The sequence below is a fragment of the Mesoplodon bidens genome, assembly GCF_964165515.1.
Source record: "Mesoplodon bidens genome assembly, chromosome: 10".
Lineage (NCBI taxonomy): Eukaryota > Metazoa > Chordata > Mammalia > Artiodactyla > Ziphiidae > Mesoplodon > Mesoplodon bidens.
Genome location: NC_138172.1, coordinates 4366473 through 4388208, shown reverse-complemented (window position 1 = coordinate 4388208; position 21736 = coordinate 4366473). Strand labels below are relative to the sequence as shown.

General features: G+C 50.1%; 1 protein-coding gene across 2 annotated transcripts in view; it reads right to left on the bottom strand.

Annotated features, from left to right (window-relative positions):
• The window catches only part of FGD5 (FYVE, RhoGEF and PH domain containing 5), a 115935-nt gene that overhangs the window by 26999 nt on the left and 67200 nt on the right, over positions 1-21736 (bottom strand). The window contains exons 6-10 of one of the 2 annotated variants that reach the window (XM_081245562.1): positions 5310-5470; positions 4883-5039; positions 4183-4270; positions 2472-2522; positions 1829-1887 (exon numbers count right to left, since the gene is read on the bottom strand). In XM_081245562.1, coding sequence (XP_081101688.1) covers positions 1829-1887; positions 2472-2522; positions 4183-4270; positions 4883-5039; positions 5310-5470 — 516 coding nt within the window. The remainder of the gene's footprint in view (positions 1-1828; positions 1888-2471; positions 2523-4182; positions 4271-4882; positions 5040-5309; positions 5471-21736) is intronic. The other variant, XM_081245563.1, reaches the window with a different exon arrangement.

The window sequence follows — 21736 nt, the reverse complement described above, 5'->3', positions numbered from 1 at the left end:
GGTTGGGTTATCTGGACCTGCCCGTCCATGGCTCAGGCAGGGTCCTAGCCCGATCCCAGCAGGCGTGAGGTGGAGGCCACTAGTCCAGAGCAGGCCTGGTTCAGTGTCCGCAGGCAGCTGGAGAGACAACGGCCAGCCTGCATCTTGGCGTAGCGTCAAGCCTGGCCCTTGGAGAAAGCCAGGAGGGCGTTTGGCCGTGGGCTACTCCAGTTCCTCCTCCAGGCAGGGGCCATGGGCAGGAGCTCGCCACAGGAGGGAAGACACAGCCCTTCCTGACCCAGTTTTTCCTTTTGGAAGCAGAGGCATATCCCTCCTAAAGGGAAGTGTAGGCAGCCCAGCCCATCTGCTGCTACGTCACGACAGGGCGCCGACTCCAAAGCACCTCTGTTTTTTGGCTACAGTGAGGGAAATCTCACTGTATGTACAAAATGCCAAAATGACAAAGAGCAGGGAGCTCACGGACACCGGAGGGTCCTGATGACAACAGCGTGTCTGACCCACTGGATTTTGCACCCAGCTGTCTTCAGCCTCCACACTTGCATATGCCTCCACCAGCCACCTTGACTTCTCCCCTCAGACTCTTTTCCGACCGCACCTACACTGTTCCCATCTTCCAACCACGCTGGGTGACCCTCTGAACTCTGACATGTCCGGCACTTTCCCATCTCCATGCCTGTGCCCAGGCCAGGCCCTCTTCCTGGACCACCCTTGCTCCCTCTGCCTTCATGGCACACGCACAGTCCTCCCTGTGTGGGCTCCTCCTGTATCACTGCTTCTCAGTGATCTCCCTGCTGGAGAGATGACTCCCTTCTCTGAACCTTGTAGCACTTTCTCTCTCTCCCTCACGATGTTTATCATGGTTCTTCATGTCCACGTATTTACTGCTCCACTAAGCTGTGATTTCCTCAAGGGCTGGGATTCACGTCTTAGCTCTGCATCTCCAGACCCCAATACAAGACCTGACATGCAGCAGGGGTCCAAGAGACGTTATTTCCTTTCCCCTATTTCTATCTGCTGATGACTCATTATATGGATGCTCTGCATACCTGCCACAGCAAAGCTGAGCAACAGCTTGGCATACATACCACCATCACTCCCACCTCTCCCTGTGGAAGACATCACTAACCGATCACTGAACTCTTTCCCACTGGTCTAGGACTCGGCCTCAGAATCATTCTTAACACACAGCTCTAGCATATTTACTGCTTTGAAGAGCAGAAAATATGTGGACACAAGTAACTGTGGTAACCACTGGAAAGGAGTTGGGAGGTGGGATAAAACTGGCCATCCTGGACAGAAACGCAGTAAGCATCTGATCAGTATCTCCCAAATGCAGAGTTATACACGGTCAGAACCAGGCGTGCGCTTAGAGCTCACATGTTCTCGTGGATGAACGGCTCTCAAACTTTTGTGGGCTATTTACTTGGGGTTCTTGTTAAAAATGCCTATCTCAGGACCCTATCCCAGAAGTTCCAACTGGGAAGACCTAAGACGTGCCTAGGAATCTGTAGTTTACAGACCACTCCAGGTGCTAACGCAAATGTTCTCAGACCACAGTCTGGGCACTACTTATCAGGTTTGTGCAAGTCTGCAGCCTCCCTCACTATTCAAATAAATGGTGAACTGGAGACCCAGAGAGGGACACACAGTACCTGAGGTCACACAGCAAATGTCAGGGCCAGAACCCGTGGCTCGTTGCAAGATCCCATGAGATAAATGGTTGCCTGCACCCCTCACCAAGAAGTGGGGTATCACAAGGCAGACCTGTGCAGGGTGGAGGGGCTCCTGGAACCTGCAGCCAACGGAAGCTGCCCAGGGCTGGACTTACCCCTTGCTCCATGCTGTCACTGGCGCGGTCTGTGACCTTGGAGATGAGGGTCAGCGCACCTACAGAAAGAAGCAGAGCTGAGCGCTGGGCATCCTGGGGCGGGCCGGGCTAGCTGCCACCTCCTCGCCTCTCCCCACGCAGGTGCCCCGGCAGGGCCTTGTGTATGGGTGGCACCAATTCTTCCCAGGGCCGCGTCAGGTCACTGGCCCAATCCCAGCTTGGCCACTACTGCCTAAGTGACCTTGACAGTCACGTGACCACCCCGTGCCTTAGTTTCCTTGGCTGTAACTAGAAAATGTTAAAATAGGGACTGCCCCGGCAGGTCGTATGCAGGGACAGCCACACAGAACTGGGAGGAAACAGGGAGTCTGAGTGAGATTTTTAGACCTGGCACTACCTCCTGTCATGAATTCTGGTCACCTCCTTCTCCTCCTCTGACTGGACGTCAGCCCATCCCAGGGAGTCCCCATGGTTGAGATGAAGGGGAGTCACCTGGCAGCCCCGGAGGCCTCACGTCCCCCGCATACCCAGCTGGTGGGAGGGGGCTGTGCTGTGTGCCTGGGATCTGGTGTAGAGTCCAGAGTTGGGGAAAGGGACCAAAACAGGAATGCATCCCCTTCCTCTGGGTTCACACCGGACTTACCCTGCGTGTTATCGTACTCAGCCGAGTCCGGGCAAAGGTTATTTAAATAGTCTGCAGACAGAACAAGAGCCAGGAGTCAGTTTGCCCTGGTGAGGCCAGCCCCTCGTGTCCACAACAGGAGCCCCTCTGTCTCCAGAGACGGAATGAGACTTCCAGAAGAATGAGGTGCCCACCCTCTCTTCTGTTAGCCCATCACAAGAACACACTGGCATAAAACTGGGCCCCCAGAATCACTACCAGCATCACGCCCACCACCGCTAGTCATTCATTCACTCATTCCACAAATATTTATTCAGCACCTGCTGTGTGCCTGGCACTGTGCTATGCCAAAGAAGCACACAGTCGGCTGGGGGAGACAGATGTGACCACCAACATGGTAGAGTGGGATGTGTCAGACCCTTAACACATTAACACCTGTAAGGCTCGACACGGGCTGGTCTTGCTCCAGCTACCTCTCCATGCCTCTCGTTTAGTGGGGCAATGTAGGCATTCTTGCTACTTCTTGAACATGCCAAGCTTGCTCAGACCCCAGGGCCTTTGCACTTACTATTTCCTCCACCTGGTACTCTCTTCTTCCAGATCTTCATATCACTCATGTCCTCACTTCACTGATATCTCTGTTCAATGTTACCTCCTCAGACAAGTCTTCCCTGAGGGATGGATCTAATACAGCATCCCTGTTCCCCTGAATGTCCTTAATCTGCTTTATTTTTCTGTAAAGCTCTTATCATGGACATATTATACTTTTATTTCCTTATTTGTTTGTTCGAGTATAAGCTCCATAGAGTCACAGAGTTTGACTGTTTAATTCACTTCTACCTTTCCAGCATCTAGCACAGAGCCTGGTACATAGTAGGTGATTAATAAATACTGGTTGAATTAGATGAATAAATCCTCCATCTCCTGGCCCTAATGTCTTTTCTTACAGCCTGGTTGGTCCCTGGAGTTACATGCCTATCTCTATGTGTGTAGTTCCATCTTCCCCACCAGAGCACCAGCTCCTGAGCCAGGGGTCTCTGTCCATTTAGAAGGCAGTTGCTCAGGACAGAGGTAAGGGTGTTTCTGGCAGGCAGAGGTAGGGGAGGGGATGACATTCCTGGGGGAAGTTTGTACAGAAGGAAGAAATGAGGACCTGGGGCAGAGCCCCAAGAATCACTAACATTTACGGGGCCATGGAGAGTGGCCAGCAGAGATGGAGAGGGAGCGGTCAGAGGGGTCAGAGGGAGGCAGGGAGAGAGTATACCACAGAAGCCCCGGGAGGAAAGGGCTTCGAGAAGCAGGAAGTGGTCAGCGGCAAAGCCACAGAGAGGGCCAGCAGGTCCAAGGGGGAAAACATCCGCTGATTCAAGAGGGCTTTAGTGATAAGACAGCTTTAGGGAAATGAGACCCACTGAGCCAGGGAGGAAATGCAGCCCAGGGGAAGGTGTGAGTTCCTGTGTGTTAGGACGGGAGAGGCTTAAGGGAGACGTAGCAAGTGGCCACTCAGGCAAGTTTCCACGTGGCAGCAGGGGGTCCAAAGCTCAGCCGGAGGGAAGGTGGTGGCTGGGCCTGGCACCTACGCAGGGGGTGACGGCATCCTCCCTCCCACCCCTTCCTGCTACAGTGGGAGGGGAGGTCTCATCGCATACCTTGCCAGGCCTCCCCAACCCCTCTGCAGGTGCTTCCCCTCCCCACACCAGCTCGGTGCACCTTGACCTCCTGTGGGGCCCACCTGTGAGGAGCACTTGGTACTGGAACAGGCGCTGAACCACCCTCAGCAGCCGGTGCTTCACGTTCTGGCCACCTCCTTGCTGACTCTGCTGCTCCCAAGAGACAGGAGAACAAAACTCCATCAGAGACCCCTGCCTGAGGTCTCCGGGCTTACGGCATCCCACATGAGCCCATCCACACATGTTCCCTCCATGCCTTCTCCTGGCCAGGCTGAGCATCTCCAAAACCAGCTTCCCTTCCTCCAAGGTATCCTCCCAGATTAGCACCGCCCCACTCTGACAGTTCATTCTTTCAGGCTCACAGACTGTGCTACATTCAGTTATACGTCGCTCCCAGACCCTGCTTTGCATCTAATGTTAGTGGTAGAAAAAAGTCCCTGATTTTGCTGCCCAGTAACTGGATCCCCAGTTGGTGGTCATTTGTTGGTCACTCCAGTGGCTTAGGGCCCCAGCTTGCTTTGTGCTTCTCTCCTGGACAGAGAAACAGCTACTAAAACTCTCCCCATGGCTGGTGCTCATGAAGTTGTCATCGATGGCCCAATAGGGGATGTTCTGGGTTTTCCCTCCTGCTGGGTCACCCTCTCCTCCCTACCCCCAGGTCTGCCTGTCTGCCCCACTAGGAAGCCCCACTGATTTGCATTAAGCCCTTCCATGCCCACCCCCACATCCTTAGAGCGGGTTCTTGGAGTACCGATGACCCACCTCAAATTCTCGGACGGCAGCTGCTAGCCGGGGGGCATGGAGGCAGTTCTCACCCAGCAGACTCAGGTACCTATCAAACTGCTGGATGTGAGCGGCATGGTGCTCAAACTCCTGCTCCCGGGCCAGGAAGACATCAGCCACCTTCTGCTGGCTCTCCCTGCAGCCAAGGAGGGGGCGGACAGGACAGCAAGAACTCAGCCTTGTGACCACACGGTGTTGGACGGTGAAGGCTGGCATTGCATCCCCGGTGGGGATCCCAGGTCGACTCTCCCACGGTTGTTTTACTTTGGGTGAACGACCTAACCCCTCTGTGTCTCAGCTTCCCCACCAGTCAAATGGAGACACCATTTCACGTGGTGGGGTTTTTACCCCACCTCCTGCATTCCCCATGGCAATGAGGTGGGGATGGGGGTCCGGGGCCACTCACCAGTGTGACAGCCTCTCCTCCAGCTCCTCCAGGATCCCCTGGTGAAGGTCGCGGATGGGTGGGAGCTCACTCAGGCCATGTCGCAGCTCCTCCCTGGCCAACGTGTCCTTGCCCTCTTGGTCCATCTCATCCAAGGCCCCCATGACAGCTCCATGGAAATCCTGAAACCCCGAGAGGCCTGTTACTCATGAGTCGACTGGACTGAGAACAGTCCCCCAGGCAGCTCCTCCGTGGCTTTGGAGCCCTGGGTACATACTGACGGCACGGGACCTCACACCAGTGTCTCAGACCCTGTGAAATGGGGGTGACAACACGCACCTGGTGATCACAGGTAACTGATGCCCAAGGAGCCCCCCACAGCTCCCAGTATGGAGCAGGTTTAAAGCGTGCTCCGTCCTCCCCTTCCCTGTGGGAACTTGGGGGCACACTCTTCTTTTACAAGATGGGTAAGAAGTTGGGTAATTCCTTCTCTGAAGAAATATACAGCTCTTGCTTTACAATTATCCATCTTTGAAGAGGTTCATGGGCTGTTCTTTCAAAACAAAGTCTAAAGAAACTATAGGCATCTGCTCCCTGGTGTAAAAATGGTGAAGCTGATGACTATGTAAAAACATTCACGCGTAGTGCTAAGAAATCAGGAAGGGGTACAAAGCTGTCTTCCCACCCTAACACAGCTGTGTAAAAAATGAATGAAGGAAAAAGCTGAAAGGGAATGAAATGTAAACAGTTACAGTGTCAGGGGTATGGAATTAGGAGTAATTATTTTCCCTTCTTGCCTCTGTTTTCTAAAATTTCTGTATCATGATTACGTACTTTAACAATTAAAGTAAATTTAGGGAGTTCCCTGGTGGCGCAGTGGATAAGACTCTGCGTTCCCAATGCAGGGGGCCTGGGTTCGATCCCTGGTCAGGGAACTAGATCCCACATGCATGCCGCAATTAAGACTTTGCATGCCACAACTAAGGAGCCCATGTGCTGCAACTAAGGAGGCTGCGAGCTGCAACTAAGAAGCCCGCCTGCCACAACTCAGGATGTCACATGTTACAACTAAGGAGCTGGTGAGCCGCAACTAAGGAGCCTAAGAGCTGCAGTTAAGGAGCCTGCCTGTCACAACTAAGACCCAGTGCAACCAAATAAATATTTTTTCAAAATTAAAGCAAATTTAATAAACATTAAGATTATAAAGAATGTACGACTTCTTTCTCACAACAAAAATGTCTGATCTTCAAATACACATGTTCTTACACGAGGCCCAGCATTACGGTTTTAAATACATGGACTATCCTGAAACCACCTTGAATCCTGAAGCAATGCACATCAGGTGAATCTCAGCATCAGCAGCCATGGTCCAGCCCAAACCCAGAAGGTGAAGTCACCTTGTCAACATTCAGGAAGGACGACCACCCTGACTCGTTCAACTGCCTCCCTGCTGGGGAACTCATTACGGGCAAGCCAGTTAGCCCCATTGCTGAACAGTTTTTACTGTTAGAAAAGTTTCTTTACATAGAGATGTGAAAAGGGAAAGTGCCTGAGAGGCAGGGAGGTGGATGGGGCAGACGGACGCAAAGGAGGAGAGGGAACGAAGAGAGCCAAGAGAGCAGAGGGAGGGGTGCTGATGGAGAGAGCGAGACAGAGAACGGGAGGGGGAGACTCTCTGGCTGCCCCGGAACATCTGTAAAGAGGCCACTGTGCTCCAGGAAGGGCCGCAGATGCGGAGGTTGCAAAGGTCCCCACTTCCTCAACACCTCACCCCGTCCTGCGTCCGGGAATGGCAGTGGGGACACGGGGAGGGCGGCCGCCCTGGCTTGCAGTCCCAAGGAGGGGGGATGAGTTGGTCCTGCCTGAGGCCAGCCCTCACCAGCCCCATCACTCAGGTCAGAAACTGGGTGGAGAGAATGTGTGTCCTTAAGTGGAGGCCACACGCTTGAGCCATAATTAGAAACCGAATCGCATTGTACCTGAGCTACCAGAGCCTTTCCTGAAAGCAAGTTTAGGAGGATGGAGAAAGTATGAATGACAGTGAGAGGGCAGCTAGGTGGGGACGGCAGCCAGCAGGTGGTGCTACTGAATTCTTATTTCTGCCCACAGCTGGCTCTGGGACACTTGGGGTCATCCTGAACCTGGAGGGGAGGTTTCTCTGTTGACCATGACCTGGCATGGGAGGGACCACGGGAGGGGAGGGGAGGGGAGGGCCCACCCACTCCTCCCTTCGGAGTCTCTGTGTTCACTAGGACCCAGTCTCCAGCCCTGCAGGGTCTTCTCAGCCATGGCATCCCACAGAAAGAGAGAAAACGTGCTTGATGAGGCTGATAACCCCTCCTGCCTCGCAGCTGGTGGACATAGGACTTTAACACACCCCCTTATCAGCTCAGTGCCAGGTTCCAGCCCAGCTACCCCAGAAGTGGTCACGGGCAAGCTGTCAACCTATCTGAGCTTCAGTTTCCTCACCTGGAAAATGGGGATAACAGTACCACCAAGTATATACAAAGTGAGGCTCCTGAGAGGCTCATCCTGATGTCTGAAACTGCTTTGTAAACTATAAAGCGCTATTCCTACGGCAGCAACGGTTCAATTTTAGATATGACGTCTTCAGAGCGGGGCCACATCTGTTGGTTCCCTCCCATGCTTCTGAAATCCAGCAAAGCATGCGACACAGAGGTGTTCTATAATACTTGCTGATGGATGCACTGCAGCGCCCTTATTTACCAGAAAAGGAGAGTGAGTCACGGGGGAGCCAAGACCCGAATAGGGTCACCCTGATAGGCAGACCACAGCACACAGAAGGGGGTGGAGAGGGAGAGGGAGTGGGAACACGAAGGACAAGCAAAGACAAGGCTGATGGCTGCATTTGCATCACACTCCAGGGAGCTTAAATATTAATGGCTTTGCAAGCTGGCTTCTCATCTGTAATTAATTCTCACTCAACTGACTCAGTCCCAATGGGCAGGACGGCCACCAACAGCATGACTCATTCCTTGAACTGGAGCACAATCGGAACCGTACAGACATCCGTTCTGCAAACTCGCATCGGCTGGAAGCGCGAGGGCCCGCCGCCCCATCCATTGCTCCCTGAACGGTTTCTGCCATCACCGCACCTGGGGGCTTGGCAGCCACCACAGAGGGAGGAAGGGGGTAGAAGATCCGTGGTCCTCATCTCCTTATCACTCAACAAATGTCCTGAGCGCCTGCTCTGCCCCAAGCCCTGAGGGGACAGTGAGAACAGGAGAGACTGCTGTTCTGTCGTCAGAGTTTGCAATCTAGGGGGAAAGCAGTGAGCAAAACGATGACGTCAACACAGGGGTGTAACTGCTGTGACGGGAAAAGCACAGGGGCTGTGCAGACCGCGGGAAGGAGACCCGGCTTAGCTCCAGGGAGGCAAGGCCCACACTGAGACTAGAGGGGGAGTGTTCCAGGTGTGGGGACAGCACATGCAAAGGCCCTGAGGTGGAGGAGGAACCGAGTTGGGTGTGGTTTGCGTGCCGTGCGTGTGTGCACGCACGCTGCATGCAGGATTGGAGCATGATGACGCTGGAGGGTCAGACAGGACTGACCCCACAGGGCCCTGCAGCAGGCTTCTTGAGGGACTTGGGTTTCATCCTGGGGTGGTGGGGAATCACTGAAGGTGCTAAGCAGGGAGCAAAGTGACCAGGTTATCTGTCTTTAAAAGTTCACTTTGTTGGGAGAACAAACTGGAGATGGCTGGAGTGGGAGACCAGTGAGAAGGCCGTTCCAGTCGTCCAGAACAGGGGAGAGGCCAGGACCCAATGGTGCCAGCATGGGAGAGAGTGCATGGACCAGAGTCGGTAAGGAGTACGAAGTGACTGGCCCCCATGCCTGCAGGGTCCAGCCCAACCCCCAGGGGCACCGGAGGCCTTCCTGACTAGGTCTACCCTCTCACATACGCGCCTCCCCTGCGCCGTGTGGAGTTCCTGCCCCAACCTTCGAGGGCTCTAGAGAACGAGGACGAGTCCTTGTCTATCTAGACGGTTGCCTCCATGTGACCTGGGGCAAGTCACTTCATCACCATGGACCTCAATCTCCCCCTCTGCTAAATGGGGACTCACGTACCTTCTGCACAGGGTTTGTGCAGCCCTCCTTCTGTCATGTTTTAGGAAGATTCGTTTCTGGGCCTTGCTTCTCCCCTAGACTGAGTGGTACTTATCTCTCTGCCCCGAGCACCCAGCCCAGGGCAGGTGCTCAACAAACAGCAATGCTGATGGTTACTGAACGCTTGCATTATTATTATTTCTATTTTACCAATAAGGGAATTAGGCCCAGAAGGATTAAGTAACTCTCCCAAGGCCACCAGATGGCGAGATTTGAGCCCAAGTCAGCCTGACTCCAGAACCCTAGCTCTTCCAGCTGCTCCACGCCAACCCCTTCTTTTATGACTGGCCCAGACAGATGAGTGACTTTGCTCGGGTCAAGGAGGGAGACTGGAGCCCAGATCTCCAGAATCCTGGCCAGGGCTCTGCCCAACCTCAGAGACCCTGGGGCAGCCTGGCAGAGAGGCAAGGACGGCCTATGCCTCTGGAGCCCAGACGAGTCTCCTGGGAGCTCACGGGGTTCCCAGGACCCTGCTCTGGACTTGCCTGCAGTGGATGCAGGGACCTCACATTCAGGGGCCTGGTCCCCTGGCTCCTTTCCCCTTCTCCAAACCACTCATTGCATTTTCTGGGTGACATGGCATCTCCATTCTCTGGGTTGAACAGTTAGTGGGTGGCCAGAATGTCCCGCTCCTTACAAGTGGTCAAACCACTGATGGTGCTGCCGGAAGTCAAGGGGACTCACTGGAATCCCACGAGTCCAAACGTACACAAACATCAACCTTGATCCACCTAGGTCATAACTGCGCCCTGGCAGAGGCCGTGAGCTGTCCAAGGCACAAGACTTCATTTGGACTGGCCAATCACCGGAGGATACTTTGGAACCCTGAAAATGTTTCTGTGGGGCACGCAAAGACTTTTTAAACCGTATACAAAAAGTACTAACCATACAGAAAAAAACTATTAAATTGGACTTCACGTTAGAAGATGAATATGGAAAAATGGAATTTGGTTGTTCTGTGTACTACTCCTAATCTTGTTACTTTTCTATAAATTTTACTTTTCATTTCATTTTATTTTTTGCCATACCACGAGGCATGCGGGATCTTAGTTCCCCAAACAGGGATTGAACCTTTGCCCCCTGCAGTGGAGAGACACAGAACCTTAATCACTGGACCACCAGGGAAGTCCCTTGAATTATTTTAAAATAAAAGGCTAAAAATAATTTTAAAAGTAAATAAGATGAGAAAGAATAAAATGCTTAGGAATAAATTTAACAAAAGAGGCATAGAACATGTACTCTGAAAACAACAAAACATCACTGAAAGAAACTAAAGAAGACCTAAGTAAATGGAAAGATGTCGCATGTTCACAACTTAATATTGTTAACAGGTCAGCACTCCCGAGGTGAAAGACAGATTCACATCAACCCCTATCAAGACCCAAGTTGCCTTTTTTACAGAAATTGACAAGCTGACCCTAAAATTCATATGGAGATGCAATAGCCCAAACAACCTTAAAAAAAGAACAAAGTTGGAAGACTCACACTTCCTGAGTTCAAAACTTCCTATGTGGCTACAAGAATCAAGACTGTGTAGTAATGATGGAAGGACAGACATTTATATTAATGGAATAGAAATTGAGAATCCAGAAATAAACCCTCACATTTATGGTCAATTGATTTTTGACAAGGGTGCCAAGAAAATTCAGTGGAAAAATAATCTTTTCAACAAATGGTGCTGAGATATTTGAATATCCATATGCAGAAGAATGAATTTGGATTCCTTCTTTAGATCATACACAAAAATTAACTCAAAATCAAAGATTAAAGGTAAGAGCTAATACTATACGGGACTTCCCTGGAGGTCCAGCTGTTAAGACTTCGCCTTCCAGTACAGGGGGTGTGAGTTCGATCCCTGGTCGGGGAGCTAAGATCCCACATGCCTTGTGGCCAAAAAACCAAAAAACATAAAACAAGCAGTATTGTAACAAATTCAATAAAGACTTTAAAAATGGTCCACATCAAAAAAATATTTTTAAAAAAGAGCTAATACTATAAAACTCTTTAAAAAATGAGAGTAAATCTTTGTGATTTGGGGCTAGGCAAAATTTTCTTACCTATGACACCAAAAGCACAAGCAAGGAAAGAAAAAATAGATCAATTAGAGTTCATCAAAATTTAAAACTTTTATGCTTCAAAGGATACTATCAAGAGAGTGAAAAGACAACCTACAGAATAGGAGGATATATTTGCAAATCATGTATCTGATAAGGGACTTGTATACAGAATTACAATAAAAAGACAACCTACTGAAAGATGGGCAAAGGATTTGAAAAGACATTTCTCCAAACAATATATACAAATGACCAAGAAGCACATGAAAGGATGCCTAACATCATTAGTCGTCAGGGAAATGCAAAATCAAAGCCACAATGAGATACCATTTTGCACCCACCAGGATGGTTATAATTAGAAAGACATATAACAACAAGTGCTGCAAGGAAGTGGAGAAATTGGAACCATCATACTACAATGGTGGGAATGTAAAATGGTGCAGCTAACTTTGGAAAACAGTCTGGCAGTTCCTCAAAGGGTTAAAGAAAGGTTACCGTATGATCCAGCATACACTCTGAAGTATATACCCAAGAGAATGGAAAATGTGTTCATGCGGGAGTTTGTACATGGATGTTCACAGCAGCATTTTCCTAACAGTCAAAAAGTGGAAAGAACCCAAATGTCCATCAATTGACGAATAGATAAACAAAAATATGGTATATCCACTCAATGAAATTTTACTTAGCCATGAAAAGGAATGAGTCAATGACACACACTACAACATGGATGAACCTTGAAAACATTACGGTAGATGACAGAAGCCAGTGTCAAAAGACCAAAAATTGTATGATTCCGTCTATATAAGATGTCCAGAATAGGCAAATCTATAGAGACAGAACTGGACTGGTGGGTGCCTGGGGCTGAGGTGGGTGATAACTCAGGGGTATGGAGTTTCTTTGGGGTGATGCAAATGTGCTCAAATTGACTGTGGTGATGGCTCTGTAACTCTGAATATATTAAAAAGCATTGAATTTTATGCTTTAAACAGATGAATTGTATGGTTATGAGATTTATATCTGAATTAAGCTGTTGAAAAAATTGAACAGGGAAGCCACAGATTGGGAGACTATTCACAGTACACATATCTGAAAATGGACTTGTGTCCAGGATACTTAAATAACTCCTACAAATCAAAAAGAAAAAGACAGACAACCCAATTAAAAAATAAGCCTAGGACATTTTTCAAAAGAGGATTTCCAAATGGCTAGTAAACAGAGGAAAGATACTCAATTTCATTAATCATCAGGGAAATGCAAATTGAAATCGCATGAGAAACCACTACATGATCAGCAGAATGGCCATAAGTAAGAGGACTGACAGCGTGGGTGTGCCGGCCAGCGCGTGAAGAAGGCGCTAGTCCTACACATCGGGAGTCAGGGCATATATTGCTTCGACCACGCTGTAAACCTATTTGGCAGCTTCTAATAAAGCCAAATCTATGCTCATCCTATGACCCGACAATTCTACTCCTAGGTAAATACTGAGGAGAAATGAGTTCCCTAGAACATTCATAGCAGCTTCGTAATAGCCTCAACTGGAAACAACCCAAACGATCTTTAACAGGAGGATAGATAGACCAACTGTGGGAGATCCATACGAAAGAACACTGATACACAGAAAACTGGGATGTATCTCACATTACGTTGAGCTAAAAAAGCCAGAGACAAAAGGAATACACAATTCATGATTCCATTCAGATGAGGTTCAGGAACAGGCTAAACCAACTGAAAGGGATGGAAAGTAAAATCGTGGTACCCTCTGGGGGGATGACGTCGGCTAGGGCGGGGCACAAGGTACCTTCTGGGATGATGAGGATGGTCTACCTGGGTGGTGGTTACAAGTGCGCACACAGGCACGTATTAAAAATTTGAGCCCCACCCTTGAGATGTGTGCACTTACCTGTAGGTAAGTTACAAGACATTTTTAAAAAAAGCAAAACAGTTCTCTGAGGCCCCTGGGGGAGTGAGGACACGCAAGTGCTCCCCACTGCTTTCACGCTCCTCCAAACCCCTCGCGGCCTCTCCTGCCCTCACAGCCAAGTTAGTCTGCTTGGCTGGTCGCTGACAGCCCTTCCTTCAGAAGCTGGCTGCGCTGGTCTCTGCAGCTGACGCTCATTCCTTTACACCAGTGGGGCTCCAAGCAGAGTGTGCATCCAAATCTCCTGCCCGGCTTATTCAAACCCAGCTTGCTGGGCCCCAGCCCCAGAGTTTCCATTCAGCAGGTCGGGCGTGGGGTTGGATAATTTAACATTTCTTCCACGTTCCCTGATGTTGCTGCTGCTGCTGGTCCCGGGGCCACACTTTGAGAACTGCTGCTTTATAAGAATCTTCTTTCCCAGCCTCTGTGTGTTTGTTCTGTGCCTCCAGCATCTGATCCATATCTTGCTCATCTTTCTTTCTTTAATAGACCTTTATTGGAGTATAACTGCTTCACAGTACTGTGTTAGTTTCGGTTATACAAAGCTGCTTTCAAATGCCACCTCCATCATGAGGCCTTCCTGGGTGACTTCAGCAATCAGTCTAAGGGACTCTCAAGTGTCCTAGGGCCTCCAGAAATCCGGGGTCACAGCCTGAAGGGAGCCACCCCGATCTCAGAATGTCCCTGAAGTCTCATATTTTAGCTTAAAAATGAATGCATATTTTACATTATTCTCCAAAATATATCCAATTTAATTTATTTAAAAATTCGCATCTATAGCAAAGCGGAGGCTCTTAATAAATGTGCCGTGTTTATCCCGTGGCCTCAACTATTCCCCAGGCACCTACTGCATACCTGGGGCGGTGTAACATGTATCCCAGGCTGAAAAGTAATGGCTTTACAAGATTTTGCATTGTCAGGCTATTTACCTGCTCTGCATGTTTCTATCATCTTCCCTCCAATTAAGCAGAGAGCAGATTGTGTCTACTCATTTTTGTTTCACCCTCGGATTGACCCGGCTTTGTTCACAACTGTGCTGAATGAATGTTTGCTACTTTCCCACTAGGTTCTCAGTTTCAGGTGCAAATTGCAATCACCTGGGGAGCGTTTCCACTCCCATGACTATGCTGCACTCCAGACCAATTAAACACAAATCTCTAAGGGTGGAACCCAAGCAACCATATTTTTTAAAGCTGCCAGGCCTGTGCTGAGGGAACTTACAGGATCACCTATCTGTGTGCCTCAAATGTTAGTATTGCCTGGAGGGTTCTGAAAACACAGATGGCCAGCCCCCACCCCCAGAGTTTCTGACTTAGCAGATCTGAGGTGGGATCTAAGACTATGCATTTCCCACAAGTTCCCAGGTGATGCTGATGCTGCTGGTTCGGGGACCACACTTTGAGAACCACTGATGTAGATGAGTCTTTCTCACACTGTACTCCGTGGAGACCCAGGGTCAAGGAAGGTGGAGTCAGAGCCGACTTTGGCTTCCACCTGCCTCTGAACAAAAGTGCCTCCACTTTCATCCACTCTTCATACTGGCATTCTGAGTGAAATTCCTTGAAAACAAGCTTCCATGGCTAAAAATGTCTGAGTCCCATCAGCCATCTCAGGGTGAGGCATCAAGGAGAAAGAGACTTTCCAAGGTCACACAGCAATTTCTTTTCCTGAACTGAATGAAAATACAAAGGGAAGAGCCACATGCCTAGCACAGGAAACTCGTCTACTGAGATGCCCCCAACAGCTACCGCATTCATACCTCCCAAAATGGGGAGCTCACCAACCCCCCTGGCACTTCAGGGGGAAAGCGAGCACATTTTCTCACACGCAACTAAAATCTGCTTCTCGCAAAGATCAATGTGCTCTCTTTGCCCTGGAATAGTCCAGCAAAGACTGAGAAACAGAACCCCCCCAGCCCCCACCAACTTGATTAAAAAGTATTTCTTAGTGGGCAGGGGCTGCAAAAATAAGTAAGAGACAGCCTCGTTCCTGCCCCTGAAAACCAGATAATCTTCCTGGCTATACATCAACTTCCCCAGCATGAGGCCGTCTGGGGGCTTAGCCTGGGTTAAACTTGTGCTCCCCCAGCATCGCCCCCTCCCACCAAACCCGCCAGACCAACCTTCCCTACAACTCCCTCACTACATCTGCCCTGCTCGAGTCCTCAGGGCTCCCAAATTCCTGTCTCCTTTTTGAAACACGATGCATCCTGGCATTCAGGCTCTGCCTGAAGACCAGCTCTCCAGACTCTTCCTGTACACCCTACACTCCCCAAGCCCTCCCCTCCGTGCACTTGTTTCTGTGGCTCCTACCTGCTAAAAGACCTGCTTCTACTTCCTGTCCATCCATGTCCATCTTAACACCTCCTCTTCCAGGAAGCCTTCCTTGACTTCATTCCTCCCACTCACACTGACTCCTCCCTCCTCGGGCTCCTTGCCACCTCACTGGACTGTTCCACATTTATTTGTCTCCTCCCCCTTCTCAGGGTTCTGGAGTCAAACAGCCCTGGTTCCACTTCTCACTGGCTGTGGGACTTTGGGTAAGTCACTCACTTTCTCTGGGACTCAGTTCTGGACCCGTCCAACCATGTGAGAAATATTTACTGAGCACAAACTATGTGCAGCTAAATGAGCTAATGTATGTAAATTGCTAAGTACACATAGGCGCTCAACAAATGCTCTACGGCTGGGTGAGGAAAGAGGGGACTAGGGGGGCCAAACTGACAGCACACCAATTTAGGTAAATAAACTGAGAAAGTCGCCGAAAAGTCCCTCTAGATCCTGTGTTTGCCCCAGTCACGTCAGCACCGAGGGCGCAGCCAAATTAAACTCCTACGTGCTGATAAGGGAGGGCTTCTGAATGAGTCTCCTCTTTCTCCGAGCAGTCTGAGAAGTCGGGCTGTGTCCTGGGGTGCTCCTTACGCCCCTGACACCCTTTCCAGCAGTCACCACCGCTGACAAGAGCGGGCGGTGCTGTCAGCGGGAGGGGCAGAGGGAGGATCCGTGAGCCTCTCCCTGCCCTTCTGTACTGTGTCCGCCTAATACCCCTCCCAAAGTCCTTTCGCCTGCCAGTCGGGCACCTCCTTCCTCCCAGGGTCCCTGAGAGCCCTCTCCTGACACTGCACCCTCCCTCGGGGAAATTCAAGCCTCTCCTGGAGCTTCAGTTAACTTCTCTACACTTGACCGCTTCTGGTGCACATCCCGCACCCAGCTGACCACTAGCATGTCCTTCCCCGAGCCCCCCTCCCCCGACTTAACCCATCATCTGCCCCCAAGCCTAGCCTGACCCCCTCCAGCACTTGCTGTCTTAGCGAGTCAGCAAGTGAGCAAGCCAGAAACCTGGGGTCAGCCTGGAGCCTGCCCTCCCCCTCCCGCACTCGACGGCCCATCAGTCCCAGGCACACAGTCCTCAAATCTGCCTGCAGCACCACAGCCCACCCTCACTCTTGCTAGAATCACCCAACAGCCTCCCACGGACCTTCAGTGGATCAAACCCAAACCCCAAGCATGCCTCGCGGGCTCTCCGGGCTCTGCCCCGGCTGTGCTGGCCTCGGTGCTCACCGCTCTCTTACTCACAATGCTCCAGCCAGGCTGAACTTCTTTCCGTTCCCACTCACACCATTCTCCAGCTGGCCTCTGGGCCTTTGTACATGCTGATCCCTTTGCCAGGTGCAAGCCTTCCTCCCTGCTCCCCACCCAGCTAACTCATCCCCATCCTTCAAGTCTCAGCTTAGACATGTTTCCTCTGGGAATCCTTCTTGGACCCCCAGACGCCTGGGGTGGGTACCTCCCCTGAGCCCCCGCAGCCTTTGGGTGCCCCCCGCCACTGTATTAATATTGTTTCCTTCATGCCTACTTCCCTCCTGGACTGTCAGTTCCTGGAGGGCAGGGCCCTCCCGCTTGTCATTCCTCCATAAGTCCCCCGTACCCACCCCAGGAGGTGCTCAGGAAATATTTTTGATTGAAGAAATGGTAAGGTTGTTGGAAGAACTGACCCCGCCATCATTTATTCATCAGGCATTTACTGAGCGCCGACAGCATCCCAGGCATCACAAACCACTGGGGACGAGATATGACAAGCGCTTTGCCCTCAAGCAGCTCCAAGTTTAGTGAGAGAGGCAGACAATAAGCAAGCACCTAAAAACAGCCCCGAAATGCACGAAGCGAAGCAGACAGAACTGAAGGGAGAAATGGAGGACTCAACACTCACAGTTGGAGACTTCAATATCCCACTCTCGGGGACGGATGGAAGACGAGACAGAATCACAGGGTGCAGAAGGTTGGAAGAGCACTACCATCACCCTGACCTCGGTGACATCTACGGAACACCCACACACACGTCCTTTTCAAGTACACACGGAACATTCTCCAGCATATACTACATGTCAGGCCATAAAACAAGTCTCAATAAATTTAAAAGGGCTGAAACCACACAAAGCACATTCTCCAACCACAAGGGAATTAGAAATCAGAAGCAGAAGGAAACTTGGGAAATTCACAGATATTTGGACGCTAAATAATTTTAAATAACCCATGGGTCAAAGAAGAAAGCATAAAGGGAATTATAAAGTATGTGAAACTGAATGAAAATAAGAACACAACATAACAAGTAAACAAACAGATAGATTTGATCATTTTAGATAGTAAAAGGTGCAGTAAAGAAAAGAAAATGAAGCAGGAGGGAGCATAGAAGACAGGAGAGCTGCGGTTCCTCGCCCTCCCTGCATCCCCATGCTTGCCACGGCCTCATCGCAGGGGAGAGCACATCCCTGTCCCTGGCCTCTGGGCCTGGCCATGACACTTGCTCTGTCCAAAGTCATGTGGGAAAAAGCGACGATGCGCCAGTTGTGAGCGTGAATCTTAGGAGCCCTCTGGTGTTTCTATTTGCTCTCCCGCCATCACCCTGGGAATAGCCTCCCCCGGGTACCTGCTGTACCTTCAGACTGGGCCCCAGAATAAACACACAAGAAATGCAGCCGCTGACTTGAACCCAACTTTGACCAAATGACTCCCAGTTGACCCAGCTTCCCTTGCAACTAGGAGCACCCAATGAGATGAAAGCAGAAGTTGTCCAGCGAGGCTTTCAGGAAACTGGTCTCAAGTAGACTAACTCAGCCAGGAGCATAACCTTTTGATTCCCCCCATTTCCTTCTTCCTGCCTGGGACACAGATGTGATGGCTAGAATACAGCAGCCATCCTGTATTCATGATACTCCTCCCACTGAATGGTGAAGACTATGTTCCCGCCCCTTGAGTGAAGGTGGACTTTTGTGACTGCCTCAACTAACAGAGTGTGGTAGTAGTGGTGCTACTTTTATGACCTGGCTTTGTCCAAGGCTACATCATAAAAATGTCACGTACTTCCTCCTGGCTCCCTCTTGGGACGCTCACTCTTGGAATCTAACCACCATGCTGTGAGGAAGCCAAAACCTGCCCATGCAGAGAGACTACCAGTAAGTGTTCTGGCCACCAGCCCAGCTGAGGTCCCAGACAATAGCCAGCACCGAGCAGCAGCCGTTGGTGTGAAGGCACCTCTGGTTGATTCCAGCCCCTGGCCATCAAGTCACTCCTTGAATTTAGTCTTCTCCAGACATCATGGAGCACAGACACGCTCTCCCCGCCTTGCCCTGTCCGAATTCCTGGCCCAGAAAATCTGTGAACATCATAACATGGTTGTTTTCTGCCACTAAGTTTTGCGCACCACTTCTTTGAGAAGGTGACACTTGAACTGAGACCAGAATGAGAAGGAAGAACTTGGCTGTGAGAAGAGCAGGGGCAGGACATGCCAGTGGAGGAAAGGACAAGTGCAAAACCCATGCAATGTGACTGCGTTTGTAGCACCTGAAGGACAGCAAGAAGGCCAGTGAGGCTGGGGTGCAGGAAGGAGAAAGTGGTCAGAGGAGAGGGCGCAGACGTGGATGAGGATCAGATCGCATAGGGCCTCTTGAGTGAGGGACCTCCTCCTGGGGTCTCAGATGGTGATAGCTTCCAGAGTCACCTCTCCCAGTCAGCAGACTGGCTTATGCACAGGCCTACAATGCTTCGGCCCAAAGGAGGGACCCATGATAGGAATTTTCTGCAACTGCTAGTGAAACGGAGCAGGACCCTATGGTCCTTGCCCACCCCCTACCCCACGTCCTCAGTCTGCCTTATGTCTGTGGAAAAATTTTGGCCAAAGAATAAGTTTAATCAGAGAAATGAGAAAATGCAGAAACAAAGGAAAACAGTCAAAGGAGACCAAATAATAATAGTTTAGTCATTAAACATAGTCAAGGACCTTTAGTTCCTTTAGTTCCTTAAAGGCTATAGATAATATCCTGAGCCATATCCTGTGAGTTGTCTTATAGACACTAAAACGCCCACCAAGTGGAAGAAGTTAACTACATGATGACCAGGCTGTAGCCATGACATAAGCTGCCACAATTCCAAGAACTGGCCTCAAAGAGATGGAAACAAACCGAACCTGGAACTGAAGATTAACTGTACCTAATACAATCAAGATGCTGCTGGTCAGACCACTGGAGACCAATTTCAAGATGACTGTCAGAGCTGACTGTGCTGTTTCTGCATGTAGCCCCCTCCCTCCGTCTATAAAAGCTCTTGTCCCTGACTGTCAGTGGTGGGGAGTCGGCCTTTGGACAGGCGTCCGCACTCTGCCACTCCCCACCCCAGTTGCCAGCAACCAAAATAAAGCAAACTTTCCTCTCCACGAACGTGGCCTCTTTATTGGCTTTTGAGTGGCGAGCAGCCAGACCCCACTTTCAGTTACACTAGGAGAGGGATTTGTTTTAGATGAGAAAACAGAGAATTAAAGGTGTCTAGGGGCCACATCAGTTTAAAATCTCCAATGACTCATTATATGCAAGGCAAAGCAGGAGCCTTCTAGCTTGGCATTTTAGGTACATCTCAGTTTGGTCCTAACCTTGGTTTTGGACCCATCACTTGACCCACTTGGAAACCTGCCTTTCCAAACGTATCCATGTTCTAACGACGTGTGATGGTGCCCTGTTCTCCACACATATCACGTTCCTTTAGGCCTGTGAGTGTTCTTATGCTGACGACCTGCCCTCCTCCACCACCTTGGCCTGGTGGTTCCCTCAAAGTCCATGTCAGTGGCACCTCTTCTGCCAACTTTCCTGGATACCCCAAAGGGGAATAAGCCTCTCTGCCCCCCATGCTCGTGCAGACTTTTGCACAAACTATACTTACCACAGAGTAGCACAACTGTTCACATATATAGTTCTCCTCCCCACCTCCAACCTTTCCCTCAACAGAAAAAGGAGACCTACTCAAGGGCAGGTTGGGGGCCTTTTCCCTCTTTGGGGATCCAAGGCCTATCTCAGTGGCTATGGTGTTGTAAACATCCTGTGATGTTCTGTCCAGAAGGAAAGGGTAAGTCAGATAGATAGATAGATAGATAGATAGATAGATAGATAGATAGATAGATAGATGGATGGATGGACGGATGGACGGATGGACGGATGAATGGATGAATGGATGAATGGGTGGATGGGGAGTTTGATGAATGACTGGCTGGATGGATGGGTGGATGGACATATCATTAGGTGCATGGACAGATGGAAGGACAGATGAGTGAGTGAAAGCCTGACTAGATGAGTGGGTGAGAGATTGATCATACACACAGGTGGGCAGGTGGATGAATACATTTATGACTGGGTTCATGGAAGGATAGAGCAAGTCTTTAAAGCAGAAGTCAGCAAAATTTCCTGTAAAGACATGATAAATATTTCAGGCTTTGTGAGCCACATATGGTCTCAGTCATATACTCTTCTTTGCCTTTTTTTCCACAAGTGTTTAAAATATGTAAAATCCATTCTTAGTTAATAGGCTGTAGAAAAACAAGATCTTGGACATGAGAATTCACTTCTGGATGACCAGAAATTTTATTAATCCCTGAGGTAGCGCTATCTACCATTTGACAAACACAAAGTTGAATCCCTAACACAGAAGGCCAGGGGCCATCCCTGTCCCCCTCTCAACAAAAGCACGATGGAGTCGAGGACTGCTCTAGCTGGGGAGGTTTGAAACGCACAGTTGGGCCCTTCCCAGCACGGGCAGCCTTGGAACTTCAAAAGCAGCGGATCTCCACAGAGAAATTCTGAGAGTACCTGCCAACCTTAGCAATCAGACACAGACCCAGGGAGGGGAGTGGTGGAGAATGTCCCAAAGTCTGTGGTCTCCTTTGGACTAGTGTCCCTAGGGCTTGGAGTCACATTGGGGCATTTCTGCCACTTCTATCCCCATAAGCACTAACATCACAATGTAGCTCCAGGCCACGATTTCCCACAACTAGCTTCTGAGTTGTGATTTTTTTTTTATGGGCTCTTT